Raw genomic sequence first — 23,988 nt, forward strand, 5'->3', positions numbered from 1 at the left:
TAGGACATTATATACGAGCAAGTCCAACTTCAGTAACCCTGCAAACATCACTGCTGTTTAGTTTTCGCTCTTCATTTATGTTGGAAGTGATAGCAGAGCTGTACGTTTTCATTTTTTTCAGAAATCTCTCAGTCAGAACATGCTATATCACGTTTAGGTGAAAAATAGCGAGCTAACTTCCTGCTAACTTCTAACTCCGTTGAATTTAATAAATTCTGTTTTCATGGATGCCTGGATGTGAAACTTAATTGTTACACCTGGTAAAAGCAGCAACACTGATCCTTTTATTAAAGATGAAAGAATTTAGACAGTTTTTAACTCTCAGTGAAGCCGCAGTGTTTGTTTGACTTTGGGCCCTGAAGCAGACAGAGTTTTGGACCCAGTTTACTCCGCGTGGCTCCTGACTATGGCAGCCGTAATGCTCCGGCAATCCATCAAGCGGTGTGCTTTCATAGCTTACCAAAGTCGTACTAAAACATTTTTTGACAGATTTCTGCGCGCCGTGTACTACATAAAATCGGTTCGAGGTCAGTAAGCACAACCAGAATTCATACATAAGGCACACTGTCGATTTTTGAGAAAATTAAAGGATTTTAAGTGTGCCTTATAGTGTGTAAAATACGTTATACAGAAGAAAAGAATATATCGCGATATATATCGTTACCGCACATGCTTCAAATTATACCGTGATATGGATTTTAGGCCATATCGCCCAGCCCTACCCTGAGCACATCTGCTTGAGTTAGCCTTCAACTGGGCCAAGTGGTGCATAAAAGCAGTCTGATTTTAAACACATTAGTCCCACTGAAAGCCAGTCAGGCTTAAAAGCAATCTGATTTACTGAAGATTTGTACCGCTGTTTTTGTCACCTCACCACCAGCACCCACCACCCAGTTTCACACACATAGAGCCTCTTTCCCCTCCCCCTGATTGCTCTGCCCCGTCTCTGGACCTCCCTGCTCTGGCACGGCTCCATCATGGCCTTGGTCACCTCCCTAGCTCACCCTTAAAGCCCCTCACACTTGTACACACTTTCCCACACACAATGCACATTTCACACATGCAGACACAGCCCCCCCCCTCCAGTACTGGGGTGCCCCCTAAGCCTAAGGAAAATGGCCGTCACGGAACCCTGCAAAACGGGAGGCCTCCCCTCAACCACAAACCTAGAGTAAGGAATGAGAGAGGGGGCAAACGTATTACTGCTGCAATATTAGCTGATGGAGGGTGCAGGGGGAGGAGGGGGGAGCCAAGGATGAGGGTAGTAGAACGGGGGTACCACAGTGTGAGCATCTACCCACAGAAAACTCTTCCACATGTGGAGTCAATTAGGCACAATCTTGTTTTCTACCAACTGCTGCAAAAGAAACAAGAGTTTTCTGGGCCTTTGTGTTTGAGAGTGTGTGAGCGTGTGCGTACGTGTATACTTAAGAAAGTTAAGTACTATAGGAAAGGGTGAGGAGAGAGCATGTTTTTCACAAAAATCAGCAAGAGAAATTAGACAGGGTTTTGGTTTTTATATCTAGCCATTTAGCAGCAAAGAGACAGCAAATCTTCATTTCTGCATGCAGTTAAGTGTGCACGACTTGACAAACCTGCAACATGAATGTGACTAGGGAGCAAATGACACTCAAAGAAAAACATCTATCCTCTAGGGCTCATTATGCATGATGCACATGTCACAGGTGTGTGTACCCAAGTGTGCGCAGTGTTCTGCATCCTCCTACCTACAATGGTGGTGCATGTCTGGTGAGACAGAAGCGTCACTACTAACTGTGCTGGGAATTCCTGCCACACACAAAATCACAAGCCACTGCCTTAGTGTTAGACAAGAGGAAGTCTCCCCTTTAAAAGATTCATGGCTGCTTCAATTATGTATCCTCTTTTTCATCCTCTTTTGTCATGTTTAGACAGTTTTCATTATTCATCCATTTCAAGATTGATGGCACCCGGTCGGGTGGGCGGTGCAGTATATACAAGTGTCTACCCCAGTGTTGATTTACCTGGGCAAGATCAAAACAGCAGTCACAAAACAAAAATTGCACAAAACTTGCTTTTCATACAGATCAAAGGGCCATTAATAAGGTGACTTTAGTGATGTTTTATTTTGCAAGTGGTGGGTGAGGGATGTACAAATACTAACAGACTTTAAGCTTTAGTGAAATGATCAAGAATACTCACGTAAAGGTCTGGAGGCAACAGCTTTCTAAGTGAACATGACTGCTCCATCCAACCATATCTCAATATTTGTTGTAAAAAGTCTCATATGAAACCAAAGAGACTGTCTTGCGCTTAACTTTTACCCCAACCTATTTTTCAAGAAGGCTGCCCGAGCGTGTGAGCCGTACGGGTGGGAGCTGTAGCTGATGTAGCTGTTCAAGGATGTTTGTGATAATACCGTAAATTTAATCTGTGATAACAGCTTGCAATCCATCCTTTTGGAATGAGCTACCATCATTGATAACATGACAAAGCACAAATCAAAAGCAAGCACAAAAGTAGCAGAGATCGTTTTTTTTCATTGGACATTGCAAATAAACGTATAACATGATGGCTTAACATTTTAGTCTAACAATAACTAAAGTAACTTCATCTTGTAGCTCTTCAAGAGGCTGCACAACATTGTCACATAATAAAACGGAAATTAAAAATTATTTCCTAACTAAAATGTTGCCACTTGGGTCAAGCTTTTTGCCCAGCTGCTTAAATCCCTCCTTGTCCACCTGATGCACCAACTGCATCAGTAATTTTCATCCACCGTCTGCTCTTCCTGTCATATGGCGCACAATCAGCGAGTGTTCCCCTGATGCTCGGTTGACTCATTTGTTTACTTCACCAACTGCTAGTATCTCCCCCTCACATGCCATCATAGCTTCGTCTACTCAATGGTGTGCTTCTGCCTCAAAAATTATTATAAGTTTGTTATTTCTACAGTTTTCTTGCATATTTTGCAAAGCCCCTTGCTTTGATAGAGGCTTGACCTCTTGCGGCCAAATGGCTTCCATACTCCTGAAGTATCTCTCCTTTCAGGTAGTAAATTTTCTTCAAAAAAATGACATGCTGCTCTCGCTCTCAGACATATCTGGCCTTGCTCTGTTTTGCACGCTCTTCACGTGAATACATGGTGTAGCTTTATAATTTAAATTACACTTATTTCAATCACGTAAACATTTATTCCAGGATTACCATGTACGGTATGATATGGCAAAGCCCTGGTGAGGTGCACAGGAAAAAGATTCAAATTATAGATATGAGATAATATGATGCGTGTGGTTTATTCTCAAGAACAAGGGAAGAATGTCAGGTAAAGAAACTGTACTTCTCAAGCATGTGTATAAGGAAGAGTGAATTAAGGATGTAGCCTTCAAAGCCAACTGCAGGGCAATGCAACATACCCATCTCAACCAATCCCAGTTCTTCCCTTAAAAAAAAAAGCAAGAAAAAAAGATCAAAGTTCAATGCCCCCAAAATGCCCCCACAGTAAGAAACACACACACACACGCACACACACACACACACAGCTGGCCGTGCAAGAAAAAAAAGAGCGTTATTGTGGTGAGGTCTCTGCCTTGCACTGTGTACTGGGTAGGAGTCTGTGAGCTATAGCTACACTACACACTAACCAGAAGAGAAGGGAGTAGAAGGATAAGTGTGTGTGTTTATGTTTTCTCACCAGCTGAACGTAGGCTACTTTATAATCTGGTTGCTTAACCTTCTGGTTTAGATGATTTCTTTTCTTGTTGGACCCTGAAAAAGAGAAAGAGCAGCAGGTATTACTTTTGAAGGTAAACTAGAAAGAGAACAGAGGGGCAAAGTGATGATATTTAAGAATATAGTGAGAGCATGATTAAGCAAAAATAACAGTATAATGTTAAAAGAAATGAATATCATTATGGCTTATCAGTTACAGACTTATAGTCTCTAGTATGGTACCAGTATTATTCTCTGTGGGCAGTGTTGCAACATTTTTAGCTGTACTACGAGTCAGTCAACAAAACGTGTAAAGCACTAATTATCTGCCCAGAAATTACAACAGTGTGCTCCATTCCTTTCTGAACAACACTAGGGAGTCTAGTGAGTGTTTTTCTTTTTTTGTTTTTTTTTTTAAGCAAGAAGCCCTAGCTACATCAAACAACAAGGGAAGAGCACAGGGTGACAAAAGCCCAGGAAGCAGTGGACTTGAGCTTAATTTGTGCTACCACAAATATTTCCATTTGCATATGCATTTCCCTAGGGAGTGGTATGGAGAGGGGTTTTAAACAAAGCAAACGTACTCCCCATGCAGTCCTCAAAAATCCCAACTGCATGTTGCTGGACGAGGATGACAACGTGTCAGCTGAACGCTAATTGGTTGACAAGTGAGCCAGAACGGGGAAAGCAGTGACAGTGAAGTTCACCACAAAAAGGAGATGGGGGAAAAAAATAAGCTTTTTGTATATTTTCAGCAGCTGGCTGACTGACCAACAACAGTACAAGCAAGAGTTTCCCACAGACTAGTTTTACCACATACTTTGTACGCTGTCCCTATCAACAACAGACACTCTCTACAGGTAGATGAGCTGTCCATGGACTGCCAGCAGACTTCCAGTGCATTACCACTGCTGATCCTTAACTTCAGCATTACACAATTTCAAGTCATTGAAAGAACAAAAGAATTTTATGTGTTCTTTCAGTTTCTTCTTTGCTATAATTAATTATTTAAATTAATTAAATAATTTCCCCCAGGGATCAATAAAGTATTCTGATTCTGATTCTATCCAAAGGTTCCCTTTCTGGAACCTTGGCTTCAGATAAACTAAAGTGGTTGGTCTGAACTTTGAAAACGAGGTGAAAGTGAACTATTGCAAAAAACGAACAAAGGGTCATCTTCTTTTCATAGTGGCTAAAAGCCAAAGTTATAATTGAAAATGTGTGGAAAAGGACAAACCAATCTTGTTTACCATGTAGTGCTGGTTAACCTCTTTCACAACTGCAGGTGATGATGACATCATCCTCATTCCTTTCAGACCTCTCTGGGTTTGAAAGTCAGGGAACTGGGGAACTGCTGAGTGCGTGCATGTGTAGGGATACCACATGTGTGTGGAGGCAGGCTAGGGACTTAACTTCAAATAAATCAAAGAGATTTTTTGAGGCCCTAGATACAGGTATACACATCTTTACATTACAACAAAAACTACAATGATGACGGATACTAACCAGAGCATCAAATGGTCCATCTCTCCCATAGAACTCTAATCTCAATAAGACCCCAGTGGTCAAGTCAACAGGCCCTCTGAGTAACTGCCATTTCCATGGGAACAGTTTATGACATTCAAAAACAAGGGAAACATTCCCCTGTAGTGAGTCATTCGTGAGTGTGTGTCCATGCCTATGTGTGTGTGGTACGTGTAGCTAGTAATCACTAGCCGGGCAGCCCACTGCTCAGGGCTTTCCCTGAGCAGGGTTGTAAAACACACCCCACCACCACCTCCACCACGCTGGCTAAGTGGAGGCCCCTAAGTGGGTGGGAGATGAAGGTAAAAAAAAGTGTGTGTGTGTGTGTGTATGTTTGCCATTAGGTTGCTGAGGAAATCCACAGGGAAATGCTACAACCTTTGAAATAGCAAGGTACGACCCTGACCAGTCCTGTCATAAAACATCGAAACGTCTTTGAAAACCCACAAACAAGTGCATAATACCTCGAAAAGATATAAAAGAAAGTATATTTCCCTTGGTTTCCTTTCCCAACGTATACAGACACACAGACAGACCTTTCATACAACACTCGCAAACGCAAGCACAATTCCTCCCTCTTTGAGATTGCGGTTTGGCAGCCAGCTATCACGTTACAAATCCCAGACCAGAGGAGTAACCATGGCAACTCCTTCCAAAATACCCCTGCCACATATGGAGGGAAGAAAGGGTTGTTTTGCGCCCCTTACTCTCCTCAGCTTGCTCCCGTCTTTACACTGCAAATGGAGTGGAACCCCTGACACAGACAGGGATACCTTCTCTGACGTACCTAAGGATAACCGGGGCCCTCAGCTAGTCTTACTTCTCTGACCGACTCTATCCCCCAAAATCTCCCTTCTTTCCTTCTTCTCAACCAAGGAGCTTTTCTCTTAGCTTCTAATGACACAACTCTAATAAACAGTTCTAATTGGTTCCTCAGACTGCAGGCTAGGCTAAGCTTGGCACCTCTCTCTGCCAGAAGTGGAGGGGTGTCCTCCACTTGGACCTTCAGAGCTAGCAAAGAAGGGTCTTAGCATCTCTCCATCTTCAAGCAATTCAATTCTCCTTTTCCTCTGTTCTATCATGAACTTGCAGATTCCTAGAATTATACTGAGCCCCTAAAAACTTAAGCCATTAACTCACCCATAAAAAGCCAATAGGATTACTAAATCAATGATAAAACTGGTTTTGGCTCTGAAATTATCCCTGACAGGGGCGCAGGACTCAGGGATTCGGGGTTGGGATGAGGAGGGGACGAAGCAGCAAGTTTATAAGTGAATAGCATGTGTTTATGTGGAGGAAGCATGGGGTGTCCTGGGACAGCTGGAGTGCTGCAGCAGCAGATCGTCAGATAAGCAGCTGTGTGTGTTAAGGAGAAAGGAGAGCCAGGCACGCTAACCACCACCGCAACTAGCCGCTGGAAAACACTCCCGCTGCTGCATGTCAGTGGAAGGCCGTCTACATTGTAAGCTTAAATTGCTAATCACCGCTAACCACTGCTGACAGTCTCCAAAAATGAACCAATTAGACTTTATGTTTCCTAAAACCCTGCTTCTGTGAACCTCAGTGCTATATAAAAAACAATTAAAACAATTCTCACAATAGAGAATTAGAATTATCATGGGGGAAAAGAACAGTAACAATATAACCTCATGTTTACAAATAATTTCCAGTAAAACCAGCACAAGTCAGAAACGGTTTTAAAAGATTTATATTATGGTTTTTAGCTCCTTTGAAAAGTTTTGTAAACTCTTGAGGCTTTTATTGTGAATTAAATAAAAAAAATAAATTAAACAAAAATGAATCGCTGCCAAGTTAAATTTTTGGACGTTTGATAAATTATTTAAAGAAATGTAGAAGTGTTTAAATACTTTATAGAAATATTTTTTGCCTACCCTGTAGGACGTAATGGGCTAGTAACATCATGTCACAAGTACCAGCATGTCACAAGTCTTCTATGAATATGCTCAGTTATTTGAGCAATTTGGGTGGGGGGTAATCTCTGAAGAATAACTTCCAGTGAACATCAAAGTATATGTTTTTGAAATGCTTGTCCCTATTAAAAATTATGTAATTACATTTACATAATTTAATTAAGTAAATGCATTACATTTTTAATATGGCAGTAATTTGGTATAACATTAAGCACTACACCAGATAACCAAATATGGGGCCGTACAGATAGATAGCACTAGGCAGAAAGTACACAGAAGTAGTTTTGCAAGTTTCAATCAATGCTTTGATCAAACATCCTGCTAGTTACAGACAAGACTTGTTTATACATTGCAAGCAACACTGAAAACATAAGAACTCAATGGGAAAAATCATGTTGATATCTACACTGATATGGACTGGGTAATGTGTTAGGAACAAAAGACAAGTGAATAGTTTAATGAAAATCATCAACCTAGAGAGGGTTGAATTCAAAGACACCACAAAAATCAAAATAAATAAAATGCCGTGGGCGTCTCCATTTTGCCAAAATTTCAGTGCAACAAGTCAAAATGCTTCACAGGAGTTTGTGTGGCCCCAAGTGCTTTTATGCATGCCTGACAACATCGGAGCATGCTGCTAATGAGACGACGGGTGCTGTCCTGGGATCTGGCCCAGGGCATCACTGAGCAGTTACACAGTCTAAAGTGCAACATGTCTACTTTCCCTATATGGGACCGGGCAATGTCATGCACCAAGAGGAACCCAAGACCCACTGCACCAGTGTAGAGTCTGACAATAGTTCCAAGGATTTCATCCTGATACCTACTGGCAGTCTGGGTGCTGTTGGCTACCCTGTAGGGTTCTGTGCATGCCTCCATGGATATGCCTCTCCACCACCAAATCGGTCATGGTGAACAACATTAGTGGCAGGCATTCTTCATAGCTTCTGCAGACCCTTTCACATCTGTCACATGTGCTCAGGGTGAATCTGCTCTGTGAAAAGAACAGGCCGCCAGTGGTAGACCTATCAGTTCTGGTATTGTATGTTCAACGCCAATCAAGCTCTACAGTGCCAGACAGTGAGCACACGGCACACTAGAGGATGTCAGAGTCTCATGAAGTCTGATCGCTTGGTCAGACACATTCACAACAGTGGCCTGCTGAAGGTCATTTTGTAGGGCTTTAACACTGCTCACCCTGTCCCCCTTGCACAAAAGGACCAAATGCCAGTCCTGCTGACAGGTTAAGGACCTACGGTTATGTCCAACTGTCAGAAAAGACCAAGAGGTACAAAAATGTCAGTGACCTCCACCTGTAAAACCATTCCTTGTTTTGGGGGTTGATTACCAACTCCCTGTGGTACTTAACTGATCAGATCAATTTCCCAGACGTTTAACTGACTTGATGCTATACTCTGATTAAAAACTGTTACTTTAATTTTTTTGAAGAGTCCATTTCGGTATATCTTCACTGTAAGGGTGAACTGTGTTTAGTGTGTAACAAGATTTGTGTACTGAGTTACACATCACTAGAAAAAAGTTTCATATTTAGTTTGCGCATAGTCCATTACTTATATGCAAATCTTTTATGTTGTACTTAAGTCATGCATTCGGTTTGAAATCAAAATATTTATACCACGTATACATGTGTGCGTGTGTGTGTGTGCGCGCATCTACCCCACTGACTCAGAACAGCTGCATTACAACTTTAGGATTTTAATTTGGATGAAATATTTGTGGCTTTGTATTGCATACCAGGAATCAAGTGTTTTCACCACCCTCTCCCAATGTTTTGGACTGACTAAGTCTTTAGACGCATGCAAAGTCATGATGTTTGTATGTTTTTCCACCACTGGCATCAACTGTGTTGGTGTTGCCCGTACAACATCATATTTATGATGCTCTAGTGTCATTATAGAAACTGATTAAAATGTGATGAGGGAAAAGAAAGCCCATTATAAACTCAAAATAAATACTTTATTCATCCAAAAAGACTGGGAAATGACTGAGTCACAGCACCAAGCACTTGAAAAACAACTTAGATCAATAAAAAAAAATACAATAACACTGAAGAAAATAGCTCATAAAGGTAAATAATTACATTAAATGATGAGCGTAATTAAATGGTTTAATAAATAAAGCGAATAAATATAACATGAATATAAAAAAAAAAAAAAAAAAAATCAGTACATATACATATAAAGAAGGAGCCCATTTTAGCACTATAGTACTTGAGGCTCAAACACCAAATGTAAAGAACATCCCAATCAAAAACTTTTTTCCATTTTAATTAGCTGTCATGGCCGCATTTATCAGAAGAAAAGCAGAAGATTACAATGAAGATGAAAATAAGAAAGACTAGAAACACTAAAAAAACGATGGTGCTTGTATCCCATTTAGAGCTGAGCCAACACACTTTCATCACAAACAACAAAAACAAAGAGATAAGGCCAACCCTGGCAATAACATGATGATATTTTGCGAAACAGTACAATCACTCCAAATTCTGAAAAAGTTACAGGCCCTCTGTGCTTGAGTGCAAAGAAATGAGAAGACTCACCAAACTGTATCCTGGTCCGGACAACTCCCACAGGGACATTATAGATCTTCTCCAAGTAGTTCTTTACATCGTACTTGGTCATTCTGTCCAGATATACCCAGAAAAACAGAAAACAGAACAGAGGTTATGGAGGCTTCCAAGAATAAGGCGTTGCATATGATAAGGATTAATCTGGACGTGTGTTTGGAGACACAACAGGCCGAGAAAAAAATCTTTGAGGTTGAAGTCCAGCCCTTGCAGGCTTACATACTGGATCACTGTTGATCATATAATGCCACATTCACTTAACTGACACCTACATAGAAATGATGCAGCTCATTTCCACATTGCATTCCCATAAACTTTGTTGTTATATTATCAAATGTAACGGACAGGACACTCTCGTACAAACCCATATTCAGCTTTTATTCTATGGACCGTAAAGTGGAGAGGAGAAATGTGAGTGTCAGTGTTCATCCAATTAGCTGTCTGCAAGTATTGATCGCGTCCTGTGAAACCCTACACAGGAAGTGGGCCTGGCACCAACTGATCCGGCAGGCCAGCCTAGCTAAAGCTAGCCTGCTGGGCAGCATTTGAAGCAGATTCCTCTGACTAGGGAAAGAAAGGCTTTTAACTGCTAATCAATCAAGCCAATTGGATTAGCCTGGTAGAAAGCACTTCCCAAATGCGTCTGACAAAGTGCTTAATAGCGACGTTGTGGTCTGACATGAGTGCCTCGGATATGGCATCTTCTATCACCTCATACGTTTCTTTAATAGAACAGGATAATGTAATATTCACCGTTTTTCCAAGGTGACGGCCCGATACCTTGAGTTGTTGTAACAATATTAGCTGAGGCAAACATTTGCATGAGAAAACCCCATCTGTGAATACAAAGACTCTTTGTACTTAAGAGTGATGTAATATATGTTCCCATGCTATACAAACAATTGCCTTTTCCCCCTATAATAGACTAAAGTTTGGCAACCCTGACATTGGTGCAGAACTAAAACCTTCTCTTTGACCCTCTAAGATTTGTGCATCGAGGCCTTGCTCTTTTTGATACTTGAATAAGAATTTCGACATTTAAATCCACCATTTAATCAAAATATATGGCTTGATATAGTGATTTGACCATCACAGGGTTTCTACTAAACATCAACTTCAGAGAGTTGCCCAGCTATGAAAAGTGAGAACCAACTTGGCAATGAGTTTCATCCTCTCAACATTCAATCGTGGTCCTGGTCCACTAGGGGCATTAGTGTGAAGAGGCTTCTGCTTTACTGTGACAAAAAAGGATCTTGTTGAGAGCACTTCTAGATACATTTGTCTCTACTGTCAAGAGGAAAGAGATGTGGCATGCAAATCCGCCTTCTGCTCCATTTACGCTCCACCCCCCCTCCACCATAACTACTGTCTCACAGTGTGTGTGCCAGAGGGCAGTGAAGCACAGCAAAGTGACCAGGGGTACGTCAGATCAGGAGGGGAAGAAAGACTGATTACACAGTCGGGTTTTCCTAGAAAGCAGTTGCGCGGAACTGGAAGAGAAGAAAGTGGCTTAGAGGCCACTGAGGTCTCTTCTGGATCATTAGCACAGTGAACTGATCCTGATTAATGAGGAGAATATTTCTAAATCCCAACTGCTTTTACAACTCAAATTATCCAGCCACCACAAACACAGCAATGGCATCCACCATAGAAGAAAAAAAAAAAGGAGTTCTATTACCAGGTTATATAAATTTCTGTTTTTGGGGGGTAGAGCTAAAGTTTCTGCTGCTGGATACAAGAGCTTCTAGTGTATATTTACAAACCAAGATTCATGTTTGTATTATGTTATGTACTTGGCAACAACTGTCTTCCAAACTATAACTCTTTGCAAAAAAGTTGTGATACATGTAAAATGGAAATATTAAAAATTTTTAAAAAAACGCAATGACTCGAAAATCATTCAAACTAGGGCTGCACGATTAATCGTTAGAAAATCGCAATCTCGATTCATACTTATGTGCGATCTCATTTCCAAATGACAACGATTTAAAAAAAAAAAAAAAAAAAAACGACGATTGTACCGCATTTTGATCCGGCACATAGGCTGCATGAAAACAAGCGCTCACTCTTCCTGCTCAACAAATGACAAGGGCGGAGCCTTATACCACGTGATACAGAAGCTGGCTGCTAAAATTGGCAGGGGAAAAACAACGGAGAGCACGTCAGGGATGACGAGAAAGTGACAGGAGAAAATCCGTCCCGGTCAACCACCCAAACATCAATAACGGGAACCTTATACAGCGCTTCCCTATACCCGTCGAACTCCCGCAGGCACAAAGAAATTACGGAGGCTATCACTTATCACCTGACCAAAGATATGGCTCCCATCAACACTGTGCAAAACGAGGGATTTAGGAAAATGATCAACACCCTAGACAAACACTACACAGTGCTGTCCCGCAACTATTTTTCTATTGTTGCACTACCTGCTCTATACACGCAGTGTCGAGCAACGGTGGAGACGGAATTTCAAGCAGTACATTTTGCAGCAACGACAAAATGTGAGACATTTGTTGTTTTTATGTTTATTTATTGTTTTCATGTTCAGTCTCAACTGTTACGAAGTTGATGTGCAGTTAATAAGTGCAATAAATATTTATATTGGAAAAGAAAATCGTGAGAGAATCGTGATCTTAATTCTAAGCCAAAAAATCGTGATTCTCATTTTATGCAAAATCGTGCAGCCCTAATTCAAATCAAATATTTCATTAAAACTAGTGCAAAGACAACATGTAAAATCATGAAACGGTGGATATTTTTCTGTTTACTTTTTATACACTTCCATTTCTTTTCTTTTTTAATAATCACATTTTTAATTTGACCTCAGTTGCTTTGTGTGTTGCATCACCTTTCGCTAACTGTAACCATTCAAAACACAAATTGTTGTGATTAGTGTAAACAAATGGTTGTCCCACCATGTGTTTGGGCCATCTGTTATTATTTTTTTCTGTGTTTGCTTCTTAAAGCCCAAAATGCTTTAACTGGCCATTGTGGAAAAGAGCAAATGAACAGAACCAAAATTGAAACCGAAGCTCGCTGTGAAACAGCCATACTGAAGTAATGAGGGTACCTGTTTATCTGGACTGATCGGCAGAAATGTGACATATCTAGTTCCAACATGAGATCGTTTATTTGACATTAGTCACTTCATGTACCAAAACAAACAAACAAAAAAACTGTTATCCAAGTTTTTGGCACTCATTTGTAACCACAAGCAGACAAAAACTGATTAGGTTGTGTTTTTTCTGTTCATTATGTATTGTGTGGAGTTAACTGATAAATAAAATCACTTTATAGCATTAGTTGTATATCTAACTGCTTTGCATTTTTATACAGTACTCTATATTCACACACACACACTTGACAGGGGTTGCATGAGATAGCTGTTTTTCCTGTGACCTGAGTCAATACATAACTCCCATCTCAGCTACAAACCAGGACCCAATCTGAAAGAAAGCCTTGGGCTGAAAGCTGAGGAGAAAATGTCAAGTTAAGTGTGCACATAAACAAGGCTAAACTTAGACAAAGGGCGTGGCGTCTCCAGCAGCGATGCAGGCAGCATCTGATCATCATCCCAGTATAAACACCCATCTGACTCCACAAGCTAACCTTTCGCACTTCTGCCTCTCAGGAAGAATGAAAACCTGTCTCCAGCAACTGCTAAGGCTAACGGCATCGTTCCTCAGCAACTGGTATATATTTATACGCAAACACTCATGCTACAAAGATTCCTCAGCCAAGACGATGAAAGAACTCCAAACACAAAACCTAGAAGGGCATCAGATGACGCAGACGATGGATTAGGTTCAATTATGGTCCGTTGTTGCCAAGCAGGTTTAATTCAGGAACACTAGCTTCATTGTCAGAAAACAGTTTAAAAAGTTATATTGTTCTGCATTGTTAAAGGGGGAGTGTAAAGGGAGACAAGGGACCTTGATCTAATATCATGCAGTGTTAAAGAAAGAAGGGCTGGAAGCAGGATGACATAAACGAGGTAAAGCTTTTGAAGCTTTTGCTCTGTCTGGCTGTGACACGGTTGTTTATGTGCGACAATAAAGCAGATTCATCAATCTGCAGATTAACCTACTTGCAGTTGCTTTCAGATGTAATCTCTCACTTGCAAAGAATCTACAAGCTTCTGGATCGTTCCTATTCTGAAATGTGGGCTAACTCGCATGAGCCAAAAAGATTATCAGTATCACATCCACTGGTTTTAGGTAGTCAATTTACACCTGTGCTCTGAAAGCATGAAAGAAGTAGGTGAAAGGACACATTTGAAAAAGAGCAAGAGGTGGCTTTGACAGTGTATGACAATACTGAAAAAACTCCCATTAGAACTGTTATCCTTAATGTGTCAACAAAATCTCAATTTTCTGTAATAAGCTATGACAACCTGGTACCCAAGTTGAATTCAATTCAATTCTACTTATATAGCATTAATTCACAACAAGAGTCCCTTCAATTTGCCTTTATATTGAAGGGTCATGTTCCACTACAGTACCGTGCAAAAGTCTTAAACCAGCCCCATTTCTTTATATTTTGTTTCTGAGCATCTTGCAGTTTTTTAAAACAGTCTTGAGCAATAGTTTTCCAGGCTTTCCCAAAGTCTTTCAAAGTGTTTTTCTGGACATTGGCTGCTTTTTCACTCCAGTACTTTATTTTTTTCAGAGGAATATTCGTTGTTTGTTAAGCTACTTAATACTTACATATGAATCACTCAATCGCAAAAGAGGCACCTTAGTCAGGGATGGGCCAGTGTTGGGTCTACACCAGGGGTCTCGAACTCCAGGCCTCGAGGGCCGGTGTCCTGCAGTTTTTAGATGTGTCCTCGATCCAACACATCTGATTTAAATGGCTAAATGACCTCCTCAACATGTCTTGAAGTTCTTCAGAGGCCTGGTAATGAACTAATCATTTGATTCAAGTGTGTTGACCCAGGGTGATATCTAAAATCTGCAGGACACCGGCCCTCGAGGCCTGTCTGTCTACACAGACAACTTAGCAAACTTAGCAACTTATACGCTGTCTACAGCAGATGAACTGTGTCTGAAAGTCATGTCAAATAGGAAAAACATCCAGCAAAGACCTGACACAGGACCTGAGTGATGCATCTGGCCTTTCCATTGATCCGCAACCTGTTAATTTAAGTAATAATAGATGCATTATCATCATAGTCTAAATGGAAGGGTGACTGTCAAGAAGCCATTCTAAAGGATATCAAAACAGGTAGAAAAGTCTGAAGCATGCCAAATCATCTTTAAAAAAAACCAAATCAATGCCTGAAAGTCTTACAGAACGATGAATCCAAAATAAAAATTTGTGGCTCATCTGTAAGACAAAGTGTAGTCGGGGATCTTGTCAAAATTGATGGAATTATGAACACAAAAATGTACCAACTGATTTTGATTCCACTCTAAAAACATTACATTGTTAGAATATGGCATTGCTCTTGGCTCAAGAAGAAGAGTAGGTCATCTGCTAATCTGGAGGTCTGTGATTGAGACCAAACCCAAATGTCTAGGAGCAAAGCGCTGTGTGAAGGGTTGAATTAGGCTTGTGGCCTACAAAATGGTAAATGGTAAATGGCCTGTATTTGTATAGCGCCTTACTAGTCCCTAAGGACCCCAAAGCGCTTTACACATTCAGTCATCCACCCATTCACACACACATTCACACACTGGTGATGGCAAGCTACATTGTAGCCACAGCCACCCTGGGGCGCACTGACAGAGGCGAGGCTGCCGGACACTGGCGCCACCGGGCCCTCTGACCACCACCAGTAGGCAACGGGTGAAGTGTCTCGCCCAAGGACACAATAACCGAGACTGTCCAAGTTGGGGCTCGAACCGGCAACCTTCCAATTACAAGGCGAACTCCCAACTCTCCCAACCCTCCCAAGGTTAGAGTAGGAAAGTATATTATAGTTCTTTATTTCCTTTTTTTTTTTTTTTTAAGATAAACATCACTTTGTATAAGCTTGATTTTGCTGTCACAACCATAGAAAGATTACTTTGTTCAGAAACTACTAAAAGACATTTAATTGGCCCCTTGTTTGACGAACAAAAAAGAAAAAAAGAGCTGCATTAAATATTTGGCTGCTCATAGTCTTTTTGGTTTACAGCTTACAAGTAACAGACACACATGACAGTTTGAAAATTGCCCTTCCTTTATGATCTCATCAGGAGCCATTAGGCTTTTTATGATCACATATAACCCTCTCGACCCCGATGTGGCACCCAGTGTAGAACCAGTTCATGTATTTCATCATTATTTTTATTCAACAAGAACAAAACAAAACAAAAACAAAAAAGACTGGTGGTAGTAAAAACAAAGCTACCACAGAGACATTATTCGAACCACTGACGTTAATGGTTCTGGGAGGGGCTACATCAAGAAAGTCACTAATGACCAGCCGATACAGTCCACAGACTCCATCCACCATGACTTGATAATATCCTAGCTTTACATAGTAAAGCTATTAAATGTTCAGTCCAGAGAATCAGAATCAAGGAGAATTGGTTCTGCACCAGAACCCGATGGAAAGAATTATTGACGAGTTAGGGAAAGAAATCTCAGGCATTGGTTGTTTGCTGTTTGAATTGCTCTTGCATCAACTGTGAATCTAACAGGGTTTTTTTTTGTTTTGTTTTGTTTTGTTTTGTTTTTTTGTTTTTTTTTGGGGGGGGGGGGGGGGGGGGTGTCTTACAAGAAACAATACATGGATTATACACTGAAGAAAAATGCCTTAATAAAGACAAACAGCACACTTTTATGGTAAATGTCAGGGAAACATTAAACTAGAAACGCTTAAATTAATAAGGCCTTTATATACACACACACAATAGTTTAAACATCGAAGGTACACTACACAGCCCATACACCGGTGTACCACAAGGCTGTGTGATGAGCCCTTTCCTCTACTCCCTCTTCACCCACGACTGCAGACCTGCTGATGGTTCCAACACCATCATTAAGTTTGATGATTGGCCTCATCAGTGACAACGATGAGGCCGCCTACAGGGAGGAGGTGGATCGTCTGGCTGAGTGGTGCGACACAAACAACCTGCTGCTTAACACCGAGAAGACCAAGGAGCTCATCGTGGACTACAGGAGGAATGCTGACCCACATCCACCCATCCACATTAAGGGGACGGCTGTGGAGCGTGTGAGCAGCTTCAAGATCCTGGGAGTCCACATCTCCGAGGATCTCACCTGGACAACCAACTGCTCCAAGCTGGTCAAGAAGGCTCACCAGCGCCTCTTCTTCTTGAGGACTCTGAGGAAGAACCACCTGTCCTCAGACATCCTGGTGAACTTCTATCGTTGCACCATCGAGAGCATCCTGACCAACTGTATAACAGTCTGGCACGGGAACTGCTCTGCCTCGGACCGGAAGGCGTTGCAGAGGGTCGTGAAAACTGCCCAGCGCATCGCCGGAGCACCACTTCCTGCCATTAAAGACATCTACAGGAAGCGGTGTCTGAAAAGGGCTGGGAAAATCATCAGAGACCCCAGTCACCCATCACATGGACTCTTCACCCTCATGCCCTCTGGGAGGCGCTACAGGAGCCTCCGGACTAAGACCAGCAGGTACCGGAACAGCTTCTTCCCCACAGCTGTCAGACTCCTGAACTCTGCCTCCTGACATCTGACCCACGTTAACACATGGACTGAACATACACACACCCACAATGGACAACTGTACCCTCAAACACACAATAATAACATGGACTGAACCACCACTCACAACCACTAGCACTTTATATAGATACTGTAGAAATTATCCACATATCTAATTTATCTTAACTGCACTACTGTATAGCTCTGTAAATAATCATTCTGTACATACGATAATTTTTAACCCTACAACTGTTTACAACTTGCATAGTTCCCATTTCTGTATAACTGTATATCTCAGATTTCTGTAAAGTTATTTATTTCATATTCTGTATAGTTTTTCATATTTATATCCTGTTCATAGCCTGTACTCACTACAGCCTGTACATACCTATAGTTATAGACTATTCACAACATACTTCATACCGTGTACATTATAACATACCATAATAGACCCATTTCTGTAATATACTTACATATCTATATTATTGCTAATATATATTGTAATATATCTATATCACTAAAGCACTTCTGGATGGATGCAAACTGCATTTCGTTGCCCTGTACCTGTGCATGTGCAATGACAATAAAGTTGAATTCTATTCTAATTCTATTCTATACATACTCATACATGCACACATGAACATCAAAGTGGTTTAGCGGTGAGAATGAAACAGGAGAGTATCTTCTGCACAGATGAAAGGCAAATGAAAGCCGCTCCACATTGTTGACCTGCCCATTGTCAATTTTAGGTTGAGATACGTACAGTCTCTACTTTAACCCTCCCATCTTCAGAGACAATACACACACATAAAGTGCTAAACACTAAGTATCAAGATCATAGTAGCCGACTTTGTTTAGAGGGAAAGCTGCCAAGGAACCCGAGACTTGAGGAGAAAAGAGACAGTTGAGAAGTTGAGAGCATAAAAGCAGCGTGTGAAGGATTAGAGTTTTTTTATTTGCCCTGCAGCCTGACAATAGAACAAAAATAGATCAAAGAGCCGGTCATTGAAAGTCACAAAAGTTCTTACCGAGAAACAGGTCAATAGAGTTTACATCACAAATCTACAGGCTAAATGACTTAATATGACATTAACTTGGGTTTACAAGCATGAAAAAAAATGGCACAGTTTCAAACGTGTGCTTATTACGTTGAAGAGGTGACCAGATATATTGGTGACTCCAACACTGTTAGGTCCAGGAACTGAACCATTGGCAAAAGAAATCGTGAGGTGCAGTACTACAGGGTCAGTTCACTCAAGTCTGATTAGAGTGAGAAACCACAGCATGGTCTGGTTTCATAGTTATTAGTCTGCATAGCATGAAATGTGACTGAGTAGCAGACTCAACTGAAAGTTCAATGGCATGCTCTTTTCTTTGTGTGCATGTGTGTGAGAGAGAGTGTACTGGCCTCTCGCCATGCCAGGTGAGGTACAAGAAGGTGTGCGTGGGTGTGAGCCTAGAAATTTGATGATGTTATAGAACAGAGGGGAAATACTTACATAGCACAAAAGGTTTGAGAACAATCAAAAAGACCAACAAATACCTCCCTCTGGCAGGTAGAAAGAGAATTTCCAGAGAACACAGCCCAGGTGTCTCAAAAAACAAGTGTCAAAGAAGGATTGATTTTGGACACATAGCAAAGTGCTTAAGAAAAGCACAATAAACAGCAGGCCCAGGGTGGGACAGAGGGAAAGGATGGAGGAAGACATGCCAGAAAGTGAGTGATACTGCCAAAAAGTACGAAAACTAGAGAAAAGCAAAAGAGAGCAAGACAAACAACTATGGATATCTAGCTCCCAGGTGTCAGCAAGATAAAGGCCACCTTGTGTTATTCTCTTGAGAACGCCAACAGTTACCAGTTCTCATTAACAGCTGCTCGGCTCTAAAATTTACCCACGCTTACACCGCCTACACTTGAGAATCATAACTACAACAGCTTTCACTGCCACAGTGACTCAGACTTATCAATAAGCTGGGAGTGGGAGTGACATTTGTCATTGTCTCTCTGTGTGGGTCCATTTACTACGATGTTGGTAAGGAAAGTGAAAAAAATAACAAGGTTTCCAAGCACACACTGAGGCCCCAGCAGCATATCAATCAGCCATGCACCTCTCGCAAGCATCAAAGACTGTGAGGAAAAAAACAGAACACCTTACACACCCTTATAAACACACACGCACCCTGCACTTACCCAGTTTTGTGCATATATACACAAAGAAACACACCATTCGCACAAACGGACTCACTCACACTTACAAGTATATACAGAAAAACACACACACACACAAAGACACACAATTACATAAGCACCCTAGGAGTTTGGCAGAGAAGAGGCAAGAATCAGAGTGGGAGGCCAGGCACCTGGATGAACAGATTATGGTCTAAACCCCACCAGAGACACATAGATGATCTGCCTCAAACTTCAATTTTTCTCCCCAGTGTGGGTTCTGGGCTTCTCATTGCCTCAGGAGTGCTGGTAACCTCAGTGACCTTGGCTTGTAGCGGTAGTCAAAATCAGCTTGTCACTATTAAGTGCTGACTGGACCTCCTGTCACATTTTGTGACGCAGTAGATACAGCAGAAACTTGACAAAATAAGAACATCGTATCTACACAGACAAGATTAGTTTTGCCTTCCCTTTCTGTCTCACTGTTGATGCAGCTTGTCTGAGAGACTAATGGTGAAGACTCGATGTGTACAAACTGATTCAAATGCCCCAGTTCAAAGCTAAATAAAAGTACTTTTGACCTCACCTCATGCGTCACTCTCCATGTGAGAGTGAAATGACGGCCTGTCACAAGTCATTGTTGCAACTAAGCTCATTAGAGGATAATCATGAGGTGGTACACACTATCTACACTGTGGAAGACTGAGGCCTCCGTTTTCTGTTTTTGAGCCTGTCACACCACCTGGTGGCCACAATATCAAACATCAGGGACATATTACTGGTCCTGCAAGACCGTTACTGTGGCAGTAAAAATAAATTACTGCAGACTAAATGCAAAACATATGTTCATTGTACCATACGTTCAACTGAAACTACTATAGTCTAAACTCTAAAATAAATTTACAGCCTATACAGGGCAAAAAAATGATTGGGTCTTTTTAAAGTTTATTTTATGTTCATTATATCTTTTTTAAGTTTAGTGTAGTTTTGTTTTGTTCTCTTCTTGGATTAGTCACTTGACCACTCTTACTCATTTGTTTTGTGTTCATTATCAATCGCATATGGAGAAAGAAAAAAAAGAAAAAAGGATCCTCAATCCAAGTAAATCTGCTCTAGGGCTGAACAGCTTGTACTTAAACAGAGAGATAGAGTGAATGCTTACAAAGGGCCAGTATGTACAAGTAAGCATTTGTGATTTTTGATTAATGTGTGTACAAATTTACAACTGGAACAATACGCAGACTTCAAACGATAAGCACCTGCATTTATGGGCAACGGCAGCCTGAAAGGACCAAACAAATGGACTAGCATGTAATTTACGGCGCTGTGGAAAAAGACAGGAAAAAGCACTGTGGCAATAAAACTATAAATGAAATATTCCACTGACGTAAAAGTATTTTAGATCAGAGGCATTATATCTGATATGTAAGTTATAATAATTATGTACAACAAGCTCTATCGTGAGATCTGTTAAATTAATATGTTAGGAAATACTCAAATCTCTCCCAAAAGACTTTTTCAAGACTTTTCATTTACAGTTCAGAAAGAGGTGATTAGAGGCCAGTGCTGGTGATTATAAAAGACAATTTGCTTGAATAAGTAACTATGCATTTAAATAAAGTAGTATTAGTAAGTATGCATACAGTAAGTGAGTAAGTGAATGACAAATAAAATATTGAGTTTTGTTGATTTTTTTTTGAGGGCTGGGGGAAAGGGGTGTGTGAGCTGAGACATTGTGAGGTCTTTGTTATTTACATCAGGGAAAAGAGTAGCATTAGAATACCTAAATGTAAACTAAAAGACAATTTTCAGTCTCAGTGAACTGATGTTGGGTCACAAACACATTTAAAATAGAGAAGAATATAACACACGAGAGACTGTAATTTAGTTTTCCAGCAATCACCTTTATGTTTTCCTACTCAAAGAATAATAGGCATCATTAGCATCCACTTTTATATTTTATGGACAAATAACCATGTCTAAACTTGAGGCAACCTTGAGAATAAATACAGACTCACTAATCTGTGCATAGTAAAACTTTCTCCAAGTATTATGTGCAGCAAAATCAATTTACCTGAGAATGGTGTGATAATTAAAGGTGTATGGTAATGAACTCATACATATTAACGTTTATAATCAAAGACTTACTCCATTGGGATGCGAAACTGGACAGTGTCTTGAGGCTGCTCTTTTCCCGGCCTCACCAGGGTCAGAAACCAGCTAGGTCTGAAGATCCTCAGCTGGGGATTGCCCAGCTGGTAGAGAGGATATCTGAGGAGATATGCACAGGCTGGCTCTTATTATCCTTGATATCATTCCCATGAATCCTATAATATTGTCTAAAAGAAAATCACAATAACTGCTACCTAGATAATCAAGTAAAATTTAATCTTTAATCTTTGTTTGATTTAAGATAAGCAGCTGAGGTCAGTCCAGCACCAAGAGGATTCCCTTTTCTACTAAAAATATCTGGAACAGTTCCTTAAACTTTCAGCTCACACAAATGCGTAGAACGGAATTTCTTTGGAGATTTTACTCACTGCCATATAAGCAGGTAGCACATCTTTCCTTTTACTTAGTTAAGAGAAATTGAAAAAACAAATAGAAAAAAGGATGGGCAAGAATAACTTTGTCTGAAATCAAGAGCATTGAACTACAGAGGTCTTGACCGGGGATGTCAAATATATTTTACATCGAGGGCCACATAAGGTCCACTTTGATCTTAAGCTGGCCAAATAAAACTCAGTTTTTTATCAGTGTAAATAGATTTCCCTACACATTTAATCCCTGAGATATCTTAATATAAAATAAAGAAGTGCATTTTCGACAGCACATTGCAGTTTTTCTACATGAAAAATGTGAAAGATTACAGAAAAGTTCTGGCAGCTCACTGCCCAAACTGTCCCTATTTATAAGACTTAAAGTACTGTCAATGTTTGAAATTTTCTTGTTTTAACTTAAATTTCTATAGTAGACAGTAAAAAAAAAAAAAAAAATGGGAGCTTTTCTGTCATTTAACTGTTTTATAACTTAAATTGATTCAGTATAGTATGAATGGCTATGGGGGAGGTTGTCATGAGCAGGAAAAGCTGTAAAACTTATAAAAATACAGTTAATCCAGCAGGCAGGATCGGGGCTTTATGTTTAGCACTCCTGGTCTATACCTAAGGATGTGAGGTCAAAGATGTGTCTTCCTCCAGACACAAACTTGTGGCTAGCAACATCACCTGTCTTGATCTCCTTTACATACTAAATGCAGCCGGTAAATGGGGGAGACTCAAAGGAATATGAGACACTGAAACAATCTTTTATTAAATACACACACAGAGAGAGTTTGTTTTGCACTGCCATGCTTTATAATAACTTCTCCCTGAAACTTGAAAAACAGACAAATCCAAGTCTCCAAACCTAAATGATCAAATATTAGCAGTGTAGCATTTTATTGGATCTTGAGCAAATATAAAAAATGTGTTTATGATGTTTCTGTTTAGCGGTGGACCCCCATTAGGCAAGATCATTTGTATTTACGTAGCTCAGCAATACAAGCTACACATTTCCCGTGCAATGTCTACGGTGCACTAATAACAGCACCCTGTATTAATAAGCGTGGGTTAAACCTCGTAAACAGTCACATTACCCCTACGATGATTTAATATTGCCGCAGATTAGTTGCTGCAATTTCACCAACCTGCAAAGTGACTGCACAACAACTTCAACATCATGTTATGCCGTTTGTTTTTAGCATAGCAGGCTAGCGCCCGCTAAGTTCTTGTTGCTTAGTTATCTGAAATTCACAGTGAGCACATAACTTGCAGTCTAAAATACACTGACAGTTATTGACAGCAACGTGGACTAATCCGACTGCATTCAGGACAGAGTGCATACAGGTCAGCTGGGAGACATGCTAGCAATAGCTTGTTTTCTTAAACTGCCAGAAAAGATGACTAGCGATGTATCCACGAGTAAAACTGAGGCTTCTTATTTAAACAAAACACTTGATACTCACAGCAGTCGTGTTACTGGCATCCCTAGAAATTCTTACTGACAGACATACGCTGATAGTTACTTTATAGTTTTTCAAGGTTGTCAAATCCTACACGTGCAGGGATGTGCTTCCGGGAACATTGGCAATGCGCAAGCGCATTGGATATACTACCTTCCTGTGATGCTAGGGTGTTAGTGAGCTGTATGATATGTGTGCTCCTTGTTTCAGCTTATTGAATTATAAACTAAAAGATCCCCATGTTATACCGGACTGTTATGCAGCTTTCAAAATCTTGTAATAAAAAAAATGTCATTGTTGTGAGCATATTGAGAAATTAGTATATCAGAGAAACAGTCGGGTTGAGCAGTTTGGACAGAAAGGAAAGAAAGACAAAGCCTGCAATGGTTTGTTTATGTGCAAAAATGACTGTTCTGGCGACCCCTAAAGGGAGCAGTTGATAGAAGAAGAAGATTTTGAGTATATT

At 40.6% G+C, this 23,988-nt stretch overlaps 1 protein-coding gene across 1 annotated transcript in view; it reads right to left on the reverse strand.

The window, feature by feature from the left end:
* mrpl23 (mitochondrial ribosomal protein L23) overlaps positions 1-23,648 on the reverse strand; it is a 44,921-nt gene extending 21,273 nt beyond the window's left edge. The window contains exons 1-4 of the mRNA XM_084932959.1: positions 23,526-23,648; positions 21,668-21,790; positions 9,706-9,788; positions 3,674-3,747 (exon numbers count right to left, since the gene is read on the reverse strand). Of these exons, the coding sequence (XP_084789085.1) occupies positions 3,674-3,747; positions 9,706-9,788; positions 21,668-21,790; positions 23,526-23,545 (300 nt within the window). The 5' untranslated portion in view covers positions 23,546-23,648. The remainder of the gene's footprint in view (positions 1-3,673; positions 3,748-9,705; positions 9,789-21,667; positions 21,791-23,525) is intronic.
* Positions 23,649-23,988: the final 340 nt, after the last annotated feature.

The sequence above is a fragment of the Perissodus microlepis genome, chromosome 7, assembly GCF_051167445.1.
Source record: "Perissodus microlepis isolate ML-2025 ecotype Zambia chromosome 7, ASM5116744v1, whole genome shotgun sequence".
NCBI lineage: Eukaryota > Metazoa > Chordata > Actinopteri > Cichliformes > Cichlidae > Perissodus > Perissodus microlepis.